Raw genomic sequence first — 22,103 nt, 5'->3', positions numbered from 1 at the left:
TCCTGCTTTGGCAGGGAGTTGGAATCGGTGACCTCTTTGGGTCCCTTCCAACCCCTGACATCCTGTGATCCTGTGACTTTGAAATACTGAAGATCACTTCAGCCTGGAGAAGGGGAGACTCAGGGGGAACCTTATCACTCTCCATAACCACCTGAAGAGAAGTTGTAATCAGATGAGGGCCAGGCAATTTGTGACAAGATGAGAGGGCATGGCCCGAAGGTGCATCAGGGGAGGTTTAGGTTGGATGTTAGGAAGCACTTCCTGATGGAAAGGGGAATTAGATGCTGGAATGGACTGCTCAGAGAGGTGGTGAAGTCATCATCATCCCCAGAGATGCTTAAGGAAATATTGGATGTAGCACTTGTTGCCATGGTCTGTTCAATGTGGTGGTGTTAGGTCATAGGCTGCACTTGATGATCTCAGAGGTCCATTCCAGCCTCAATAATTCTGTGATTCTGTCTTCTGACATCTCAGTACCACCAGCCTCTGAGTGCTGTTTTTCCTCTGACAGGTGGCTTTGTGCTTTGCTTGGGATGCTCATCGTGGGAATCAGTATTTTATGTGTAAGTTCTAAGTGTTTGTGTCCTTATCTTCAAATATGTGCTTCCCTCTGAGATTTTGCTGAAGTTTCTGCTTTATATGTAGGTGATTAAGCAGTGTGCAGTTAACAGGTTGCAGATCAGAGTTTTGACTGCTTTCACATTTCAGTGCTTAAATTATCTTGAAGGAAGGCTGGTTGTGAAAGGAGGAGGATAATCCTGGCTTTCTGAGCTGTCACTCAACAGCCTATTCTTGCTTAGAATAGTAAATGTGTCAGTGGTATAATGGCACTGTTGTGGCCCAGAAGAATCCATCTGTACCAAGAATGTCATCACTACTCTGACAGCTTACCTTAGAAAATGACAACAAACCTCATCAGCAATGTGCAGTGTGACAGAATTAACTGCCTGAAATTTCCTTTACAGGTACCATTTGCTAAGAACATTTATGGGCTCATAGCACCAAATTTTGGAGTTGGATTTGCTATTGGTAAGAAAAATCACTATAACTTCTTGTGAGTCTGTGGGTTATGTATGAAGTTACATGGGAAATCAGTTTTGGTGCCATCCTGGTCTCTCTGAGCTCTGGTCCACACTGGTAGGTAGAACAAGATTACTTCTTGTGAGTCTGTGGGTTATGTATGAAGTTACATGGGAAATCAGTTTTGGTGCCATCCTGGTCTCTCTGAGCTCTGCCCCACACTGGTAGGTAGAACAAGAAAGATTACTTCTTGTAAGTCTGTGGGTTATGTATGAAGTTACATGGGAAATCAGTTTTGGTGCCCTCCTGGTCTCTCTGAGCTCTGCCCCACACTGGCAGGTAGAACAAGAAGGATTAAAGGGTGGTGCTGTGGCTGCTGTTAAACTGGATTCTGAAGTTTGTCTGTCCAAAACTGCTCCCCTGACCTACAAAAGATCTTTCAACCTGTCTGTGGATATATACATTGTTTGCAGAAGCTAAGCCATGTGCTGTCCAAACCCCCACAGTCCTTCCCCTTGTGGAAAAATAAAATACATAAACATTTCCATTCAGTGAGACTTGGGCAGGCTGCAGGATTGGGCAGGAAGAAATTGAATGAAATTCAACAAGGACAAGTGTAGAGTCTGGCACCTGGGAAAGAACAAGCCCAGGGATCGGGATAGGTTTGGGACCGATCTGTTGGAAGGCAGCAAAGGAGAGAAGCATTTGGGAGGTCCCAGTTGATGGGAGGCTGACCATAGGCTAACAGTGTGCTCTGGTGGCCAGGAGGGGCAATGCCATTCTGGGGTGTATTAGAAGGGCTGTGGTTAGTAGGTTGAGAGAGGTTCTCCTGCTCCTCTACTCTGCCCTGGTGAGGCCACATCTGGAGTGCTGTGTCCAGTTTTGGGTACCTCAGTTCAAGAGAGACATAGAACTGTTTGAGAGATTCTAGTGCAGAAGCACAAAGATGATGAAGGGAATGAAACATCTCTGTTGCAAGGAGAGCCTGAGGGAGCTGAGGCTGTGCTGCTTGGAGAGCAGGAGACTGAGAGGTGACCTCATTCACATTTATAAAGATGTGCAGGGTGAGTGCCAGGAGGCTGGGGCCAGGCTCTGCTGGGTGATGCCCAATGCCAGGACAAGGGGCAATGGGTAGAAGCTGAGGCATAGGAATTTTCATTTAAACATGAGGAAGAATTTTTTCCCTGTGAGGGTGACAGAACCCTGGAACAGGCTGCTCAGGGGAGTTGTGGACTCTCCCTCTCTTGGAGGTTCAAGACTTGCCTTGGACGTGTTTCTGTGTGATCTGCTCTAGGTGATGCTGCTCTGGCAGGGAGGTCAGATTGGATGAGATTTCAAGGTCCCTTCCAGCATCTGACATTCTATGATTCTATAAAAAAAACCAAACCAAACCTAAAAACACTCAACAGGCTTATTTGTTTTGTTCATCAAGCAGGAATCTCCAAGTCTCTTCTCTATCTGTGTAAACTTTGCTTATCTTGGACCACACAGTTGGGCTGGAGTGGTGTCCATGGATTGGTTTTTAGTGCTTGGCTGGTCAGTAAGTGTTCAGGGGCACCTTGACACAGGAATGTGTGGTTAGGAAAGAAGCTGCAGCACAACTACAGATCCCCAGTATCTTGGCAATGCTGTCAGCTGCCTTGTGCCATTTCTTGCTATTTCTGAGAGTGTGGCTTAAAAGATATCTTAAAAGCACTGTAATAACTTATTGACTGGAAGCTAATGCAGTCTTGCAGACCTATGGTAAATGTAGCTTCCTACAAAATAGCTTCCCCCCAAATGACAGCTGCTTTGCTGCTCATATGTGGTGAGAGCCTTTGCACTGACAGCTCCTGGGAAGCATTTGATGTGCTGTAAGTTTGCATCTCTGGCAAGCATGACATACACCCCCATGCATGCCCTCAGATGCTGGAAAGATCACAAAAAGCACAGCTACCAGAGTCAGTGAAGAATAAGGTAACTCAGATTTTTAAGAATCTGAACTTATTTAAGACTCAACCTCTCCTTAGTTGCTTTTGTATCCCCTTTTAGCACATAGGCAGACAAGACCACAGCGTCACAGGATGATAGGGGTTGGAAGTGACCTATGTAGATAATGGAGTTCAACCTTCCTGCCAGAGCAGGACCAGAGAATCTAGCTCAGGTCACATAGGAACACATCCAGACAGGGCTTGAAAGTCTCCAGAGAAAGAGACTCCACACCACCTCTGGGCAGCCTCTTCCAGTGCTCCATGACCCTTACATTAAAGAAGTTCTTCCTCATGTTAAGGTGGCACCTCCTGTGATGTATTTTATACCCATTGCCCCTTGTCTTATCACAGAGCACAACTGAGGGGTTTGTCCCCTCCCTCTTGACTCCCAGCCTTCAGATATATATAAATATTGATTAAACCCCCTCTAAGTCTTGTCTTCAACAGACCAAACAGCCCCATGTCCCTCAGCTTCTCCTCACAGGGCAGTGCTCCAGCCCCTTCATCATTTTTGTAGCCCTCTGTTGGACTCTTTCAAGTAGATCCCTGTCCCTCATGAACAGATGAGCCCAAAACTGAAGGCAATATTCCAGCTGAGGTCTCACCAGGGCAGAGTAGATGGAGAGGAGAACCTCCCTTGATCTGCTGGCCACACTTCTCTTAATGCACTCCAGGATCTCATTTTCCTTCTTGGCCACAAGAGCACATTGCTGTGCCATGGACAGCTTCTTATTTACCAGCACTCCCAGGTCCTTCTCTGCAGGGCTGCTCTCTAGCCAGCCTGCACTGGTGCAGTTTGTTGTTCCTTCCCAAGCGCAGGACTCAAGATGTTAAAAGAAAGAAGGCAGCAAAAGAAGGCAGCAGTATTTTGCTGAAATGTGTTTCCCTTCCTCATGAGCAGGCATGGTGGACTCCTCCATGATGCCTATTATGGGCTACCTGGTAGACCTGCGCCACGTCTCAGTCTACGGCAGCGTGTACGCAATAGCTGATGTTGCCTTTTGCATGGGCTTTGCCATAGGTAAGTACAAAGCACCCTGGAGGAAACAGGGAGGATGTGCTGGGGTGCCAGGTGTGAATCCCAGTGGCGTTCACAGGCTCTCTGTGCAGGGGTCCTGTGGTTTGATGAGCAGACAGGTTGCTCTGCTGCTCCAAAAGGGGCAAAAGGATAATGCTCACACAATGGATTGGACGCTATAGGAAAGCTGAAATGGAGAAGCAATTCACAAGCTAGGATGTTACAGTTCTACATGGTGGTGAGCATAGCAAAGCACACAAAATACAAAGATATCTGGCTTTAACACAGAAGCTTATTAAGCCAAAGCTTTACACAAAACCTCCACCAAATCAAATCAAAACCCCATCTGGAATTTAACATAAACCACAGTGGCACAAAACCTCCACTAAATCAAACCAAAACCCCATCTGGAGTTTACCATAAACCCCAGTGACACAAAACCTCCACCAAATCAAACCAAAACCCCATCTGGGGTTTACCATAAGCCACAGTGTTTTTTTTTCCCCCTCCCCGTTGCTAGGCTGATTCAGGCTGGCCCTATCCAAACTGTCCTCCCTCGTTTCTCCCTCCAGAAGCCCATCAAGTTTGCACTACACCACTCATGCCTAGGCTGTAATTGCACAACAAAAATGCCAGGAGGTAAGAGAGGTGCCTGCCACGGGAGAAGAGAGGGAAGAAAGAGGAAGAAAATAACTTTGCAGCCAGATTTATAGGGAGGTAGGACTTATGGGCATGAAATACACCATACAGGGCACCTTCTGGAGGTCAGTAACTTTGTGGTTCTTAAAGGCACCACTCAGCCTCAAACTGCCACAAGGGCTTTCTGTTTTCTAGGACAGACTAAAGCAGAGGCATCTTTTGCCCCTCTTTGCCGTGTAGCTTCATTAGCTGAAAGAGGCTTGAAGGAGTCAGGCACTCTTGCTATCGCTCAGAAAGGGGCCTTGGACCATCTAAAACCTAACATTCCAGATGTGCTCCTAACAGTCTGTGAAGGGAGTAACTCCCCACTGACCCCCTTCCTCCTTGAGAGCACAATACAGATGCACTCTGGCTAGAAGCATCTCTAATTTCTTCAGCCAAAGCAGGGTGTGGAGGAAGGAGCCAGGGCAATTTTATGCTATAATTACAAACATGTCCTCCCATCCCTCAAATCAATTTGTAAAGCAGGAGTCGTGCATATAAAATTAGTGTCGTTGCAAGTGGCTGCTGCAAAATTTCGTGTCTGAGTGATCTTCAGAAGAGGTTTGGGGTTTCGTTCACACCAGGTCCCTCTGCTGGCGGTGCTATTGCAAAGGCCATCGGATTTCCTTGGCTCATGACAATTATAGGGATCGTGGATATCCTCTTTGCTCCCCTCTGCTTTTTCCTTCGAAGCCCACCTGCCAAAGAGGAGAAAATGGTAAGCATAATGTCTTTGGTAAGCTTCTTTGTTTGGGCTTGGTATGGGTTTGCTCTTCTTTAGTGGGGAAAAAAAAAAGGAAAAGGTAACTTATTCCTGCATCTTTGTCTCTAACCTCCCCAAAATAGGAGCTCCACAGTTTGTTTCCACCTCATGCACTCTCTCTGGAATGATCTCCCCCTTCTTTTCAGTGCCTAAAGAAAAGCTTTTCATTAGTTACATGTTACAAAGTCACAAACTCGATTACCACAGAACAGGGTGCAGCATTCATTCATCTACAACAGCATCACCTGTGGTGGCAACAGCATAAAAGGCAGTTTTGTTTTACTTGAATTGCCAGAGCTGTATTGACCAATTTTAGTTTATTCCTTCATGTATCTCAGCCTGGCTTTGTTTGGTTGTTTCTTGGGGGGGTGGTGCTCTTTGTTTTCCCCATAGTTCTCTACAGTATATTTTGCTTCCTATTTTTTTCATGGAATCATAGAATGGTTTAGGTTGGAAGTGACCTCAAAGATCATCTATTTCCAACCTCCTGCCACAGGCAGGGACACCTCCCACTAGAACAGGTTGCTCAAGGCCTCATCCAACCTGGCCTTGAATGCTGACAGGGAGGGAGCAGCCACAGCCTCCCTGGGCAACCTGTGCCAGTGTCTCATCACCCTCACTGCAAAGAGCTTCCTCCTAACATCTAGTTTAAATCTCCCCTCTGCCACTTTAAACTCATTACTCCTCATCCTGTCATCACAAGACCTTGTCAATAGTCCCTCCCCAGCCTTCCTGTAGTCCCCTTCAGATACTGGAAGGCCACTCCAAGGTCTCCTTAAAGTCTTCCCTTCTCCAGGCTGCAGAGCCCCAACTCTCATAGCAGAGCTGCTGCAGCCCTCTGAGCATCTTTGTGGCTCTCTTAATACTAACACTCATTGCTTTCTTTTAGGCAATACTCATGGATCACAACTGTCCTGTGAAAACAAAAATGTACACCCAGAACAATATTCAGTCCTACCCCATAGGTGAGGAAGAAGAATATGAAAGTGATGAGTAAGATGAAAAGCCATATGACACGTTTTTGGTGTACAAAATGCAGTGTTTCATGTGAAACATCTCATCTAGATCTAGGTTTTAGTTGTACTCTACATTTGATAGCAAAATGGTCACAAACCCCAAAGGTATAGAATTCATTGCCCATGGTTACAAGAAGCAGGCTGCTAACCACCTTGTAAGGGGAGGGAAAGCTTTTGTAGAGGGTTTGTACAGCATTGATCTTTACTTTGTGCATTGAATTTTATTGAATATTACACTATTTTTTATTCATTGTGTAGAAGAAACCTGTACAAAGGTGAATTTTAACTATTTTTGGCTTTTAAAGTCAACTCACTGACATACAATACTTACTGTTTTGTTTGGGGTCATGAGTTGCTGTCAAGAGTGTGGAAGGGGAAAAGTAAAAAAAAAAACCTAATACATCCAAATCCCATCCTTTGAAATTGTGTATTTGTAAGTACAGGGAGAGGAGCTGAAGGCAGGAATCCAGACTGTGGACATTGCTACCACCTTTTGGATCAACTTTAGGTCATATATGAGTAAAATAAAAGGCACAACTTCCTTGCCAATTTAAAACAAAGGAATCAGAGTGTCAGGGGCTGGAAGTGACCTTGGAAGATCATCCAGTCCAACCCTCCTGCCTAGAGCAGATCACACAGGAATGCAGCCAGGTGGGTTTTGAATATCTCCAGCAAGGGAGACTCCACCACCCCCCTGAACCCTTCCTGAACCACTCAAGCAAGGCTGGGGAAATAACGTTTTAAATAGCTAAGTGCATTACCCTTAGCCAGCACTATTAATGACGTTTTAATTAGCTAAGCAGTTGTGTAACAGGAACCTCCCTAAACACCAGACAGTGAGCAAAACACCTGGCTGTGAATGTTCAGTCCCTTTCCCTTGCAGGGAATAAGACCAGCATGAGAATGCCTTTTATATTTGTCTTTCCTTTTTATTTTAGATGCTGCTTAAGCAGCTGGTTAAGCAAAGCCACAGGACTGAGTCTTAGTCTACACTGAAAGTAAGTTGGTAACTTAAGCAGTCCAAACAAAAACCTGGTTTACTTGCACTGGCAAACACATCTAGACACTCCACAGAGAGCTAGTTTTGGAAAATGAGTTAAAATATCACCTTTGCTAAAAATAATTTGAGAAAGAGACCATTTCTTGACGTTTTGGCACACAGTTTAATGCAAGTAAAGCACTGCTAGCAGGAAGTCCCTCTCTGCACTGAGAAAATCAAAGGCCAGACTTTGAAAGGAAGCATTTTGAAACACTCCCACCATCTTGAAACACTCCCACCATCTATAGCAACTGTGGTGTACCTTTTCATTTGTAAAATTAAGATCTTTATGTGCCTTCTTTCATGTAATTGCAGATGTTTTATGTACGACAGCATAGCTACTATGCTTACCTATAGTTTTGTAAAGCCTATATCCAATGGTGAGGAAATAACAAAAAGCAGAGTGGATCACACTTCAAGCATTGCTTTGTCACTGATGATGCATTCAGGCCACACTAAAACAAAGTTCTCTGAAAGAAGTTCGTGATCTACTGTAATAAAGGATAATTAAAACACAAAGGATCCTCCCCTCATCATTTGCCTTATACACTGTGGTTTACTGCGTGCTGTGGAGTGGGAGGGGGAGAAGCTAACAGATCCAAGTTGTGGGCAAGCACTTCTCATTTCTAGTTCATGTGTAACTTAGGAGAAAAAATGTCACTTGAAATCATAAATCATAGAATGGTCTGGGGTGGAAGGGACCTCCAAAGGTCATCCAGTCCAATCCCCTCTGCAGCCAGCAGGGACAGCCTCAACTAGATCAGATTGCTCAGAACCCTGTCCAGCCTCACCTTGAGTGTCTTTAGGGGTGGGGCCTCAGCCACCTCCCTGGGCAACCTATTGGTGTGCCACCACCCTCGTGGTGCAGAACTTGTTCCTAACATCCCAATCCAAGTCTGCTCTTCTCTATTTTGCAGCCATTGCTCTTGTTCTATCACTGTAAGCTGTTGCAACCAGTCTATCTCCATCCTACTGAGGTCCCTCGGGTAGTAGCAGGATGCTATTAGATATCCCCAGAGCCTCCTCCAGGCTGAACAACCCCAGTTCACTGAGCCTGGCCTCATAGCAGAGGTGCTTCACGCCCCAAGTCATTGCAAGCAACTTGTTTAGCAAACTTAGATGGCTTCCAAAATCAGTCTGTCACGGGCTTGAGCACTTGGGAACCAGCTGAGGCCACAACGAGCAGCACCCCTGTATGGTCTTTAAATAAAAGCCTGAGGATTCTGAGAAAGCTTTTTAAGAGGCTTAAAAGGTGTTGAGAGGGCAACCAGTACATCCTACTAGTGATCTGGAAAACCCACCGGCAGATGGAGTAGGGATGGTTTTTTTCAGCTGTGTTCTTTTTGAATGGATGAAAACCCTTCCTTCAAATCAGAAGCGTTTGGAGAGAAGCAGTAACACAGCTTATTGCGGAATCACTACGGTTGGAAAAGCCCTTCAAAAGTCACAGAATGTTAGGGGTTGGATCTCAAGAGATCACCCAGTCCAACCTCCCTGCCACAGCAGGATCACCTAGAGTAGGTCACGCAGGAAGGCAGCCAGGCAGGTTTGGAGTATCTGCAGGTGCTGCCTTGCGGCGCGCAGCGACCTGGTTCGGTAACGACGCAGCGGCTCATCCTCGGCCGCGCGGACCATCAGCCCACAGACACCGATGCGGTGGAAAGCAAATGGTGTTTATTCAGTGTGCAACGCTGGGTTATATAGTGTGGAATAATACATCATTTCCGCCTGCTTACATCATTAACTAGATATTATTGGTTATGGCAATAAGGAGAGGGGCCCTATCTTCCCGTACAGCGCGATATCTTCCGGCCGCTGGGCCCTAGCTACCCACATTCAGGGAAGGAGATTCCACAGCCTCTCTGGGCAGCCTGTTGTCATCCTCACAGTGAAGATGGTTTTGCTTCTGTTAACGTGGAACTTCCTATGCTCCAGCTTGCACCCACTGCCCCTTGTCCTACCGTTGGGCATCACTGAGCAGAGCCTGGCTCTATCCTCCTGACATTGCCCTTCACAAGTTTATAAACATGACTGAGTTCACTCCCCAGTCTCTTCCCCTCCAAGCTAAAGAGCCCCAGCTCCCCCAGCCTTTCCTCATAAGGTTTCACTGCCTTTAGCAACTTTGTGGCTCTGCACTGGAGTCTTTCAAGCACTTTCCTGAGGTCCTTCTTGAACTAAGGGAGCCAGAACGTGAGAAAATATTGCAGATGTGGCTTCACCAGGGCGAAGTAGAGGGGAAGGAGAACCTTTCTCGACCTACTAACCACTCCCCTTCTAATCCACTCCAGGAGGCCTTAAAAAAATCCAAACAAATATCCTTAGCATTTTATAAAGTTCTCTATACCTATTATCAAACCCTGCAGAATAAATAAGTACGCAAATAGAAGGAATGCAAAGCCCAAACAGTCCAACAATCAGCAGGTTTTATTTCATGTCAGCTATGTGGCTTCCTTCCAAAGCTTTCCCCTTTAAGCAGTGGCCTCAAGACAATTACTGCAATACAAAGAGTTTAAAAAAAAAATAAAACACAATGCAAAGAAGTTGATAATTTAGCAAAACTATTTTATTAAAGCTTATTCTCAGGATAAAATAATAGCCAACAACAAAAAAAAAATCAATATGAGGCAGATCTTCTGCAGATGTGTGCAGCTGCCACCCAGTCAGATATCATTAAGTCAAGATATTCTTGGTTTCTGTGGTATTCTTTATTTTCAACTATATACAGGTAAGCATGAAGCAAAGATTACACCAGGAATGTAGTCCTACCAACCTTTCCCCTCGAGATTCACGATTAGTACCATAGAAGAATTAATGTTTTCCTTCTTAGCACTAAAACACAACTATTTGCCTCTCTTTTTTTTTTTTTTAGCAGCTTATCAGACAATACACCAACACTTAAACATACAATTTTGCTCTGGGAGGCAACCAGCCTCTTCCCTCGAAGACATTCCCAATTCACCTATACCAATATACTGGTATGGACTTTGATATGTAGCATTATTCAATCAGGATATGACAACCTAAAAGGTCTGAAGAGGATTTTTCTTTTCTTTTACTAGGTTTCATGTTGATTACAACACAAACTATGAAAAGTTCCTTTATTCAAACAACAAAAAATAAATATGGAGAACAAATGATATGCAGCATCGTAACTTCAGTAACTATTCCTAACAGACAGAAATGAAAGAGCATCTGTTTGCTTTCAGGATATGTTTGGTGACGAGACACAACTACCTAGAAGGCAATACAATAGAACTGTGATCATCATTTCAAAGCCTGGTCCCTCAGTGACTTCTGTGTCAGTCATCAGCTTAGGCATGCAACAAGCTTATGATGATTTTTTTTTCCCAATCACAAAATGAACACTAAATGCTCTGAAAATCCTGACAGTTTCCTGTTGAAAACAAAAAGTTAAAAGGGGGGGGCAAGAAAAAAAAAGGGGGGGGGGGCAGAAGTGGAGCGTAAGTAATACCTTGAGGACACCACACGCAGTAATGTGAAATGGTTAAGGTTCCATAATTAGAAAAAATAAAAATAAGTTATTAAAAATAAATTTCCAATATAAACCCCCCCCCCAAAAATGTTGTTTTAACCAGCACAGTTTAACAAAAATGATGGTGCTGTTAGCTGGAGGAGAACCATTTATTAGCTGTAGTCTTACACAGGCAAGTAACCGTGGAGAAGCAGGAGGCGTATGTCATACCAGTGTTTTGATTTAATTGGCCTTGTGTTTGTAATTAAGTGCAAAGTATTCTTCTAGTCAAGTCCTTTGAAGGCTAAAGATGTAGAGCTCAATCTACTGATTGAGGTGGGTCGACTGCTTCTTCTGATATGATATTGAATGTTGGCGCCTCCGTCAGACTGACATCTTCGTTATCCATTTCCTCTGCTACGCTGGATTCCTCTGACTCTTTAGTCACTCTCCTGGACTGCCGCTCCAGGGACATGTTCTCCAAAGACTCAATATCCTCAATGCCTGCCCTGTAGTGGATCATCAGCAGCGTAAGGGCCTGCAGTCTTTCACCTGACTTAGCCAGCGCAGCAGCGATCAGGGCTTTTTTCCTTGCCTCAGTTGTCTCTTTCTCTTCTTTAACGAGGGAATTGTTATTTTCCAGCTCCTGGTCTATCTCGTTCTGCAGCTTATCCAACATAAATTCTAATTTCTGGAAGCGCTCCTCCGTGGGTAAGCTTCTGTAGAGGTCGCGGCCAATCTCTTTGACAGCAATGAAGACGCTGTCGTCTAGACCACCCTCCTTTCGGACCAACTTGATGCCAGTGCCTGACGCGCGTTTGGAAGGACTGCTTGGCCCACTGATTTCGGTATCGCTGCTTTCGTTATCAGAAGTGTTTGGCGTGTGCTTTGGTGAGGGTTCCACCACCTCCGCTCCCTGCTCGGAAAGGCGAGCTTTGGGGACTTGGCGCAGGTTTAACAAGCGAGTGCTCGTGTTGATGATATGCCTGGTCAAACCTGTAGTTCTGTTAACAGATTTAGACTCCGAATCAACACGAGAAGAGGCAGCCTGGGGAGGCTCCTGTCCTTCCGCTCTACAACCTCCCGCAGTCCGATCGAGTCGCTTTTCAGCTCCTACACAAAAGGGTGTCTCAGCCAGACACTTCTCTTGACACTTTTTATGGCAAACATAAGCACAGAGCATGCACTGCGAAGCTGCTTTAGTCCACACTTTCTTTTTGCAATAATCGCACCAAGTTGGATTCTGAAACTGAGTGTCTTGAAAGTTATGCTTGTTCTCTGGGAGCACAGCTGGCCCCGAGTAAGAATCCTCTTTCTGAAGGGCATGAGCTTCTTCTTCCAAGTGACATTCTCTTTCTTTCTCCAGGAGGACGCTTGAATCATCCGTTTCTCCTTCATTTAAATATTTGAAGTGCAAAGTTAGGTCGCCGTAACAAAACTTCTCATTGAACCCCTTATGGGTTGTCAAATTCCTCAATGCTGTTCTTGTGACCACGGCTTTGGGTGCAGGAGCATCCAGCTTACATGTTCTACTGTACTCCATTGAGGATGTAGCTATACAATCTAAAGCAATTTCTTCAAGTTTTATGCTTGCATATCCTAAGCAGATGAAACCACCTGCTTTGAAAGGGTCTCTGCACCACAGTGCAACATTAAGGTACTTATGGTATCCTTCTACTTCAAACAGACAAGAAGATGTTCTCGACTTTGGCCATCGGCCTTGCCGGGATTTATAAGGAATTTCTGGTGATTCCCACGGTTTATGGTCATCTCCACGTGTGTTTTCTGGAAGCCCATCTTTCAATGCATCTTGTTTCGATGCCGCTACCATTTTTGTTACTGTTGGGTCTTCCACCTGATCATTATTCTTTGTTACCTTCTCTGTACACTTATCCCCAATATTCATAGGTGGAGGTGGCCTCTCTGGTTTTTCAGCAGATGCACCTCCAGTTTCTAACACGTTTGGAGTCTCACTAGCAGGCAAACTCAGCTTACTCTGCGGCCTGGGTGGCACTGGAGGTTTAGTAATGGATCCTTGTGATTGTTTCCCCGATAGCTGTGGTGCATCTGAACTCTCAGCAGCTTTGGGTGCTGCCGCTTTAGCTCCATCTTTTTGTTGTGTTTTTGATGTCGTCTGGTAACTTCCTAAGTGAAGCTTTCGATTCAGAATGGGAGATATAGTTCCAAGGGGCTTAGCAGCAAGTATGGCTGCCGAACGTTTGGGACTTGGAGTTGGAGGCAGATCCTCTTTTTGGTCAGGTGTTTCACAAGCTAAGTCCTCAAACTCTGAATCAAAATCTCTACTATCGACATCAGCTGACAGACTGGATTGGTCATCTTCTGGTTGTGTCAAGAAGGTAGTGTCTTCTAAGGGCCCAAATCCATCCTGCAGTGCTGAGCCGTGCTGATTGTACCCCACAGGCCTTTCATAGAAGACTAAAACTTTGTCACCAGCCTGTCTGATCAGCTTCAACACTTGGACAGTTGATGTGATCTTAACGCCTATTAAAAAATTAAAGAGAGACAGAAATTGTTACAATTATTGCAGCAATCTACGCGGCCAAACCCCTTTCCCCGAAACACAGTTGGTAAATGTTTAGATCTTTAATAGTGGTGCTAGGAATTAACTGCTTTTAGTCGTGAGCAACACTATGTCAGAGGATGCTGCAACGAAGGGACAGGGAGCCAGCTTCATGCAAGCTAAGTTCTGATTTCATTAGGCAACATACAGGGATATATATACTGTCAGAAGGGTTAAAATTTTTACCTATTGATTAGTCATTTTATCACATGCAAAATCGTCTTTTCTTCTAATCTAAATTCTGTCTGCCACATCTGCTTCCCGGGGAGCAACAGTCTTAGCATATTCATCAGATAACAAGGCCCTGTTTCCTTGCTTCTTCTAATATGCAAATTCTCATTCTTTTCTCTTGCACAATGTTCAGATCACTCTGACTCAGACAGTCTGGCCAAGGGCTTGTGTTGCAGCTCTTTATTAATGACCTGTGATCCTACAAGAGGAGCTAAACTGAAATCTAACAGATGGATCCATCCCACTTTAATCACACAAACATATCACTGCAGGAGCCACTCCACCTTGCTGTTTGTTACTGATGCTGAACACTTAAGAGTGACATTGATTTTTATGCTAACATTTTCAACCTTGCTCTTGCTGCAAATTTGAACTTCCCAGTGAAATTCAAGGGGCTGCAGCAGCTCTGCTACAAGGACAGGCTATGAGAGTTAGGGCTCTTCAGCCTGGAGAAGGGAAAACTTCCAGGAGAGCTTGGAGTGGCTTTCCAGTATCTGAAGGGGGCTACAGGAAGGCTGGGGAGGGACTATTGACAAGGTCTTGTAATGACAGGATGAAGAGTAATGGGTTTAAACTGCCAGACGGGAGATTGAAACTCGATGTTAGGAAGAAGTTCTTTAGAGTGAAGGTGGTGAAAAACTGGCACAGGTTGCCCAGGGAGGTTGTGGCTGCTCCCTCCCTGGCAGTGTTCAAGGCCAGGTTCGATGAGGCTTTGAGCAATCTCTTCTAGCGGGATGTGTCCCTGCCTATGGCAGAGGGTTGGAACTGGATGATTTTTGAGGCCCCTTCCAACCTAAACCATTCTATGATTCTAAGTTGGAAAATTTAGGCTCCTACATGCCAGAGCTGGTAAAAATTGTAATCAAAAGTATGGAAAATAAACTACTGAATATTCAGTGAGTCTTCTAGGATCACTCAGACATTGCAGACAATTACTCTGTTACTGAAGAATGTTTATACTGCTTGTTCTATATTCCATTTAGTACCTTTAGGTTCACAGTCACATGTGCAGACCTAAGGTGTAAAACATTATGGTCTTCTTTGTGAACTAAGCATGTTTTATCACTGGAAGAAACTAAATAGAGACCCTCAAAGTATTGCTACTGGAACAGTTAAAACATATTTACATTCAAATATTAATACAACTTTTTGTTTTGTTTTTGGAGGTTTGGCTTTGTTTTTTCATTACTTGGCAAAAGAAGAATATGCAAGAAAACCAATGAAGTGAATGATAACCTGCAGTGGCCATTGCATAAATCACAGAACTTTAGAAACTGAAAGGGACCTCAAGAGAACAAGTCCAACCCCCTGCCAAGCAGGATCACCTAGAGTAGGTCACACAGGAAGGCATCCAGGCAGGTTCTGAATGTCTCTAGCGAAGGAGACTCCACAACCTCTCTGGGTAGCCTGCTCCAGTGTTTCCTCACGCTCACAGTGAAAAGGCTTTTCCTTATGTTCACATGGAACATCCTCTGCTCCAGCTTGCACCCACTGCCCCTTGTCCTGTCATTTTGAATCACCAAGCAGAGCCTGGCTTCACCCTCCCACCACTCACCCTCCACATTTATGAATATGAATGAAGGTCATCCCTTAAATTCCTCTTCTTCAAGCTAAAGAGACACTGTTCCCCTTTCTCATAAGGGAGATGTTCCATTCCCTTAATTATCTTTATGCCTCTCCACTGGACTTTCTCAAGCAGTTCTCTGAGGTTCTTCTTGAACTCAGGGGCCCAGAACTGGACACAATATTCCAGTTGTGGCCTCCCTCAGAGGAGGAAGAGAACCTCTTTCAACCTGCCAAGCACACACCTTCTAATACACCCCCGAATGCCCATGGCCTTCCTGCCCACAAGCGCACACTGCTGGCTCACAGTTGTCCTTCTACCCACCAGGACAGCCAGGTCCCTCTCCCCTGAACTGCTGAGCTGTATGCAGACATCCTCCAGGTCTGCAAGATGATGGCTATTTCAAAAGCTGACACATTACTCACTGCCAATTGCTAGAAGTCTGTCTCCCCTCTGTAGATCAGCAACCGCAGCAGGTGAGTTTGGAGTCACCGTTTCAATGACAACATGTCCTGCATCATCTTCTTTGGACTGCACAAGGCGAAGTGTGAGGCCAACACTCTGCAGGTTCCCTTTCACTAGCTCTGCCTAGAGAGAAAGAAGTTCAAAGTATGGTGATTAAGCTGACTGCAATGGATTCCTGGTAACTAACTAGCATTTTAATAAGATCCTACAAATGGTATTATTAAACATTTACATCAGGACAGACATTGTCTTCATTAAGCAGATTATCCCATAACGGATTAATTCTCTGGCAATCCAGTTTACACCTGTGGAGAAAGACAGAACTGAATGCCACCACCTCTGAGGAGCCAAATACACCAAAACAAGGAAGCAGTGCAAGGAACTGTCAGCAAAACCAATATACAGAGGTAGATGTATTTGTGTACACATCTGTGCAGTAGTTTATATACAATTAACAACATTATTGAGCTGCCCTGTGCAAATACAACCAGCAGGAAAGGCAAAGCATGGCTCACCTCTGCAAAAGTCCAGGCCTAACAAAGCTATAACCAAACTGACTCCATCACCTAGTTTATTGGGAAGACCTTTCATTAAAAAGGAGCACTGTGCCACCAACCCCAAAGCTATCACTTTGAATATACAACATGTGTGTTGTAAAACCTGTTACTGTGAGTAGCTCTTTAGTAGTCCACAAAAAAGGTGCTTTGAGTGAAAAAACTTACATATTTACAGGTTGTTAAAGCACATTTAGAACAAATCTAAATTAACAATAGCTTAGACTCAGAACCCCTTCCTTAAATTTATCTGGCAAAATAAATACAAGACAAAAGTTACAAGACAAAAGTTAATGACCTCAAATATATTGCTGTTGTTATTACTCCTCCTCAGGTGCAACTCCTGTAGAAGAATTTAATTCCACACTCATGCACAGATCCCTTATCACTTCAAAGTCTCTATTGAAGACTATATCTTAGTGGTCAATTATTTACACACCTCAATGCCTGAGATATTTGGCAACATTTTCTTCATAAAGGCCCTCAATTAATTGAAAATTACATTTTTTCCTTAAAGCATATTTCTTCTGAACTGTCTTAAATGACTGTCTGCTAGCATTCCTCCAAAGGGTATTCTCTCTGTCTGAAAGGGGAACTGATAGTTTGTTTCAGCTCCAAGGACAGAAATGGAATTTTCTTTTTTGATTCCTAAGAAGGAGACAGACACTGCTTGTAGAAAAACTCCACAGGACATTTTGTATTTGGTTTCAATTTAGTGAGTTTAGGTAGGCAGTCTTCTCCCTCCATCAAGCATTTACTTTGTTGCTACCCAGTCGTGGGTGTTCGAACTGTTTGGAGTTGATCCTCCTCTTCTGAGCTCGTTTGCTCAGTTTAGCACATCGGCTTTCCACGTGGATTATTTCAGTACATGGCTGCTCTTAGCTGCATGGCTTTCACTCCTTTCCTGTAACAGTAAGAGCACCACAGCTTGGGTTTTTCACTAATTGTTCACTTCTTCAAAGAAATAAAACTGCTACGCTGCACAACAGTTTGCTAAAGGACAGCAGCAAGTCAGGGTTGTAGGCGACCACAAGGATCACCTAGTTCTAACCCCCCTGCCATGGGCAGGGACACCCTACTTTAGATAAGGCTGGCCAGAGCCTCATCCAGCCTGGCTTTAAACACCTCTTCTATCCTCCCTGTTGAAGCTACCAACCCAGAGAGAGTGAGGAGTATTCACATGCTCAACGCTTGGCTTCAAGACTGGTGCCTCCAACAGGATTTTGGCTTCTTTGACTATGGGTCCCCTCACATGACACCAGGTCTGCTGGCAGCAGATGGGGTGCACCTCCCTCCAAGTCAAAGGAGGTTTATATCGCAGGAGTTGGCTGGGATCATTAACCATGCTTTAAACTAGGTTGGAAGGGGGGAGGGTGGAAGCCAGGCTTACTACAAGCAAGCCTGAGACAACTGTGGGGCCATGTGTCAGCTCCACTGGTGGCTTGGGGGAGGTAGGTAACAATGAATTGTGTGCTGAAGAAAAGGCAAGATATGGCATATCAGGGAGGAAGGCTAATAGGAGCCTTCAGCCTGATACCCTGTAGGACACTGGGGACACACAAGAACTCTTTAAATCTTGCAGAGATGGACCACGGGGATCAAGCAATGAATCAGCACATGCAAAGCTTACTGCTAGGTTGAAGGCCATGGAGGGGGCTGGGAATGATGAGACAGCAAGAGTGGAAGCTAATGGACTAACTCCCTCCCTGAAACACACACCAATGCACAGAGCATGGGGAATAAGCAGGAGGGGCTGGAGACCTGTCTTAGGCTGAATGACTATGACATAATTACCATCACTGAAAAATAGTGGGACAGCTTCCATGAATGGAATGTTGCCATGGATGGCTATGTACTGATCAGGAAGGATAGACCAGCAAGACGAGGTGGGGGAATTGCCCTCTATGTGCAAGAGCAATGGAAATGTGCTGAGTTCTGTCCAAGGCAGGGGGCAGAACAGACTGAAAGCTTGTGGGTAAGAATTATGGGAGCCTCAACCACCTCCCTGGGCAACCCATTCCATTCCAGGCTCTCAAGAAGCAGACTTTCAATAATTTTCTAAGCTTCACCACTGATTTTCTGCATTTCTCAAAGCCACTCAAAGATGATATTTTCTCTCAAACTTTGTTAATGCCTACCCTGTGAACATTCACCAATGGCATCCTGGCCTACATCAGGAACAGTGTGGCCAGTAGGACAAGGGAGGTTATTCTTCCCCTGTACTCAACACTGGTCAGGCCACACCTTGATTGCTGTGTCCAGTTCTGGGCTCCTCAATTCAAGAGAGATGCTGAGATGCTGGAACATGTCCAGAGAAGGGTAACAAAGCTGGTGAGGGGCCTGGAACACAAACCCTATGAGGAGAGGCTGAGGGAGCTGGGGGTGTTTAGCCTAGAGAAGAGGAGGCTCAGGGGTGACCTCATTGCTGTCTACAACTACCTGAAGGGAGGTTGTAGCCAGGTGGGGGTTGGTCTCTTCTCCCAGACAACCAGCAACAGAACAAGGGGACACAGTCTCAAGTTGTGCCAGAGGAGGTATAGGCTGGGTGTTAGGAGGAAGTTGTTGCCAGAGAGAGTGATTGGCATTGGAATGGGCTGCCCAGGGAGGTGGTGGAGGCACCGTCCCTGGAGGTATTCAAGCAAAGCCTGGATGAGGCACTTAGTGCCATGGTCTAGTTGACTGGATAGGGATGGGTGCTAGGTTGGACTGGATGATCTTCGAGGTCTGTTCCAACCTGGTTGATTCTATGACTCTAAGAATTACAAAACTAAACTGCAGTTCTGAGATGCAAATTTATTCTATAATAAAATCAACAGCTGACTACAGAAACAATTATCTCCAATAAAGTCTTCAGTATTCATGTTTAGTTTGGGGTTTCTTTGTGGGTTTGTGGAGTGGTTTTGTTTGGTTGTTTTGTTTCACGGTTTAGGTTTTTCTTGTTTGTTTGCAATTTGTTTTTTAACACTTTTAAGAAGGAGTGTATTTATGGGTATTTTTTATTCCTTACATAGCAAGCCAGTGGGGAGCTTATTCTTTTCCATTCTGCATGGAAACAAAGAACCTTAGAGGTTGGAAGGGACCTTCAGAGATCATCAAGTCCAACCTCCCTGCCAAATCAGTATCACCTAGCATAGTCCGCACAGGAACACATCCAGGGGGGTTTTGAAGGTCTCCAGAGAAAGAGAGTCCACAACCTCTCTGGGTAGACTGTTCCAGGGCTTTGTTACCCTCACTGTAAAGAAGTTTCTCCTCATATTGAGGTGAAACCTTCTCTGTTCCAGTTTGCATCCACTGTTCCTTGTTGATTCTGTGATTCATTGCTGCTGACTACCAAAAAGCGACTGACCCCATCCACTTGACACCCACTCAGATATTTATAGACATTGATCAGATCTCCTCTCAGTCTTCTCTTTTCCAGACTAAACAGCCCCAGGGCTCTCAGTTTCCCTCCATAGGGCAGATGCTCAAGTCCCCCAATCATCCTTGCAGCCTTTTGCTGGACTCCTTCCCTGTCTCTCTTGAACTGGGGAGCCCAAAGCTGGACACAGTATTCCAGGTGTGGTCTGCACCCTTTCCACATGATATCTTATAGAAACCAAAACAAAAAATAAAGTTACGAAATATGATGGCAATTTCATTCTGAAGTGAGCTACATATTGTACCCAGATCATACTTAAAGTAAAAATTCATTAAGGCCACAACAATACCCACTAATGTTACACACATTTAGCTTTGCTGTCATGTGCTGTTTGTCTGAAATAAATGTGACAATTCATGGTAGTAACCTTAAACATCTGCATGCCTGCCTGATGAGCACTAAAAACATCTGCCATCAGTGAAATCCAGCACAGCCTGCTTGCTGAAGGAATGAACGAGCTATATCTGGAAGCCTACCTTCCAACTGTGTGGTGAAACAGGCTGTGTGACATGCAAACATTAAACTGTTTAGCAGTTACCCTAAATTGCTGAGGCATTCTTACTAAACAGCAATTACAGGAGTTGAACTGAGGAGTTAAAAGACAAACAAGGCAGCAGAAAACCTGCATTTACGTTCAAAATGGCAGAAGCAGGTAAAATGCAGACCTTCAGTTTTATATAGAGCTCTTCTATGGTGAGCAATTTAGTGCAAATGCCAATGGAGCTGCTCTTTAAGTGCTCTTATTCACTGACATCCTTTGAGTCTTTATTAAATCCATCAGTGATAATTTCTTTTGGCCCTGAAAAAATGGGAAGGATGGATGAAAAAAAAATAAAAATCAACCTTCTATCACCATTTGTGTCTCTGATTGAAAAAAGGCTTCTGCCAATATTGCTCAAGCATGACTCAATCATCACATAAATATTTAATAGAAACCTCAAGTAGTCTAACAGCAAATACTTAAATACTTACTGAAACTGAGTATTAGAAAGAACAGAGAAAGTTCATTAATATTACCAGAGGTGACACCAAACCAATAAAAAGCTTACCTAGTTAATGGGTTTCTTGGTATAAATTTGCTACAAATGGCTGCAATGCTAATTACAGATAAAGGAGTTTAGTGGGAACAAAAAGAGTTTATTTACTGCACACCAGAGAAAGGGCAAGCCAAGGTGTTATCCACTGAACATGAGCCAGCAGTGTGCCCAGGTAGCCAATGGCATCCTGGCCAGCAGTAGGAATAGTGTAGCCAGCAGGACCAGGGAAGTCATTCTACCCCTGTACTCAGCACTGGTTAGGTCACATATTGAGTACTGTGTCAAGCTCTGGGCTCCTAATTTTAAGAAAGGTGTTAAGGTGCTTGGAAGTGTCCAGAGATAGGCATCAAGGCTGGTAAGGGCGCTGGAGCACAGCCCTGTGAGGAGAGGCTGAGGGAGCTGGGGGTGTTCATCCTGGAGGAGGTTCAGGGGAGACCTTATTGCTCTCTACAACTACCTGAAGGGAGGTTGTAGCCAGGTGGGTTTGGTTTCTTCTGCCAGGTACCTAGGGACAGAATAAAAGGACAGTCTCAAGCTGCACCAAGGCAGGTGATGGAGTCCTCATCCCTGGAGGTGTTTAAAAGGAGACTGGATGAGGCACTCAGTGCCATGGTTTAGTTAATTAGAAGGGCTAGGTGATAGGTTGGACTTGATCTTAGAGGTCTTTTCCAACCTGGTTAATTCTGTGATCTCTAAAACTAATACGTTCTGGGGTTACTTTTGCTTCCAACTGTATACATTAAAAGCAAACCCATTAACCAGCTAGTAATTACTTATAATTATGTACTTTCAAGCTATGTATTAGTGATAAAATTGTTACTATTTGTCTTCATGTAATAAATTCAAAAGATTTGTCAACTAGGTAGGTAAAAAGTTCATAATGGAAGTTAATATTCATGGTGGAAAGTTTTCTTCTTCGCACAGAGAGAAACATCTTGTCCATTTTGAGACTCTCAGCAGCACTAACCATCTGATTACTGACATGGATATTGCCATCAAAAGTAAAAAAATGGAAATTTATTATCTACTGTAGTTACAGTAACATGCATCACAGATGCCAGTTTCCATGGAAATAAAATATATGATACTACTTTCTAATGAACATAAATCATAACTCTTAGTTCTCACTAATGGGCTTAAAAGTCACATTTTAAAGGGCTTAAAAGTTACATTTCTGCTGGAAAAATGCTGGATAAGTGCACTATTTATAGGTTTATTTTATTCTGGAGCAGAGGAGGTTTTTTTCTTTAGAGCCATCAAAATGCTAATTGCAG

The 22,103-nt window shown here is 44.4% G+C and overlaps 2 protein-coding genes across 4 annotated transcripts in view; one reads left to right on the top strand and one right to left on the bottom strand.

The window, feature by feature from the left end:
- SLC18A2 (solute carrier family 18 member A2) overlaps window positions 1–8,026 on the top strand; it is a 37,423-nt gene extending 29,397 nt beyond the window's left edge. Inside the window, exons 11-15 of the mRNA XM_064144295.1 lie at window positions 512–563; window positions 966–1,029; window positions 3,892–4,011; window positions 5,274–5,407; window positions 6,342–8,026. Of these exons, the coding sequence (XP_064000365.1) occupies window positions 512–563; window positions 966–1,029; window positions 3,892–4,011; window positions 5,274–5,407; window positions 6,342–6,449 (478 nt within the window). The 3' untranslated portion in view covers window positions 6,450–8,026. The remainder of the gene's footprint in view (window positions 1–511; window positions 564–965; window positions 1,030–3,891; window positions 4,012–5,273; window positions 5,408–6,341) is intronic.
- Window positions 8,027–9,159: 1,133 nt separating this feature from the next.
- The window catches only part of PDZD8 (PDZ domain containing 8), a 66,079-nt gene continuing 53,135 nt past the window's right edge, over window positions 9,160–22,103 (bottom strand). For all 3 annotated transcript variants that reach the window (XM_064144292.1, XM_064144293.1, XM_064144291.1), the window contains 2 exons: window positions 15,781–15,943; window positions 9,160–13,481 (listed from right to left, as the gene is read on the bottom strand). In XM_064144292.1, the coding sequence (XP_064000362.1) occupies window positions 11,299–13,481; window positions 15,781–15,943 (2,346 nt within the window). In that variant the 3' untranslated portion in view covers window positions 9,160–11,298. The remainder of the gene's footprint in view (window positions 13,482–15,780; window positions 15,944–22,103) is intronic.

Source organism: Pogoniulus pusillus, chromosome 6 (assembly GCF_015220805.1).
Source record: "Pogoniulus pusillus isolate bPogPus1 chromosome 6, bPogPus1.pri, whole genome shotgun sequence".
Taxonomy (NCBI): domain Eukaryota; kingdom Metazoa; phylum Chordata; class Aves; order Piciformes; family Lybiidae; genus Pogoniulus; species Pogoniulus pusillus.
The sequence above is the reverse complement of the archived record's forward strand: the minus strand, read 5'-3'. Positions and strand labels throughout refer to the sequence as shown.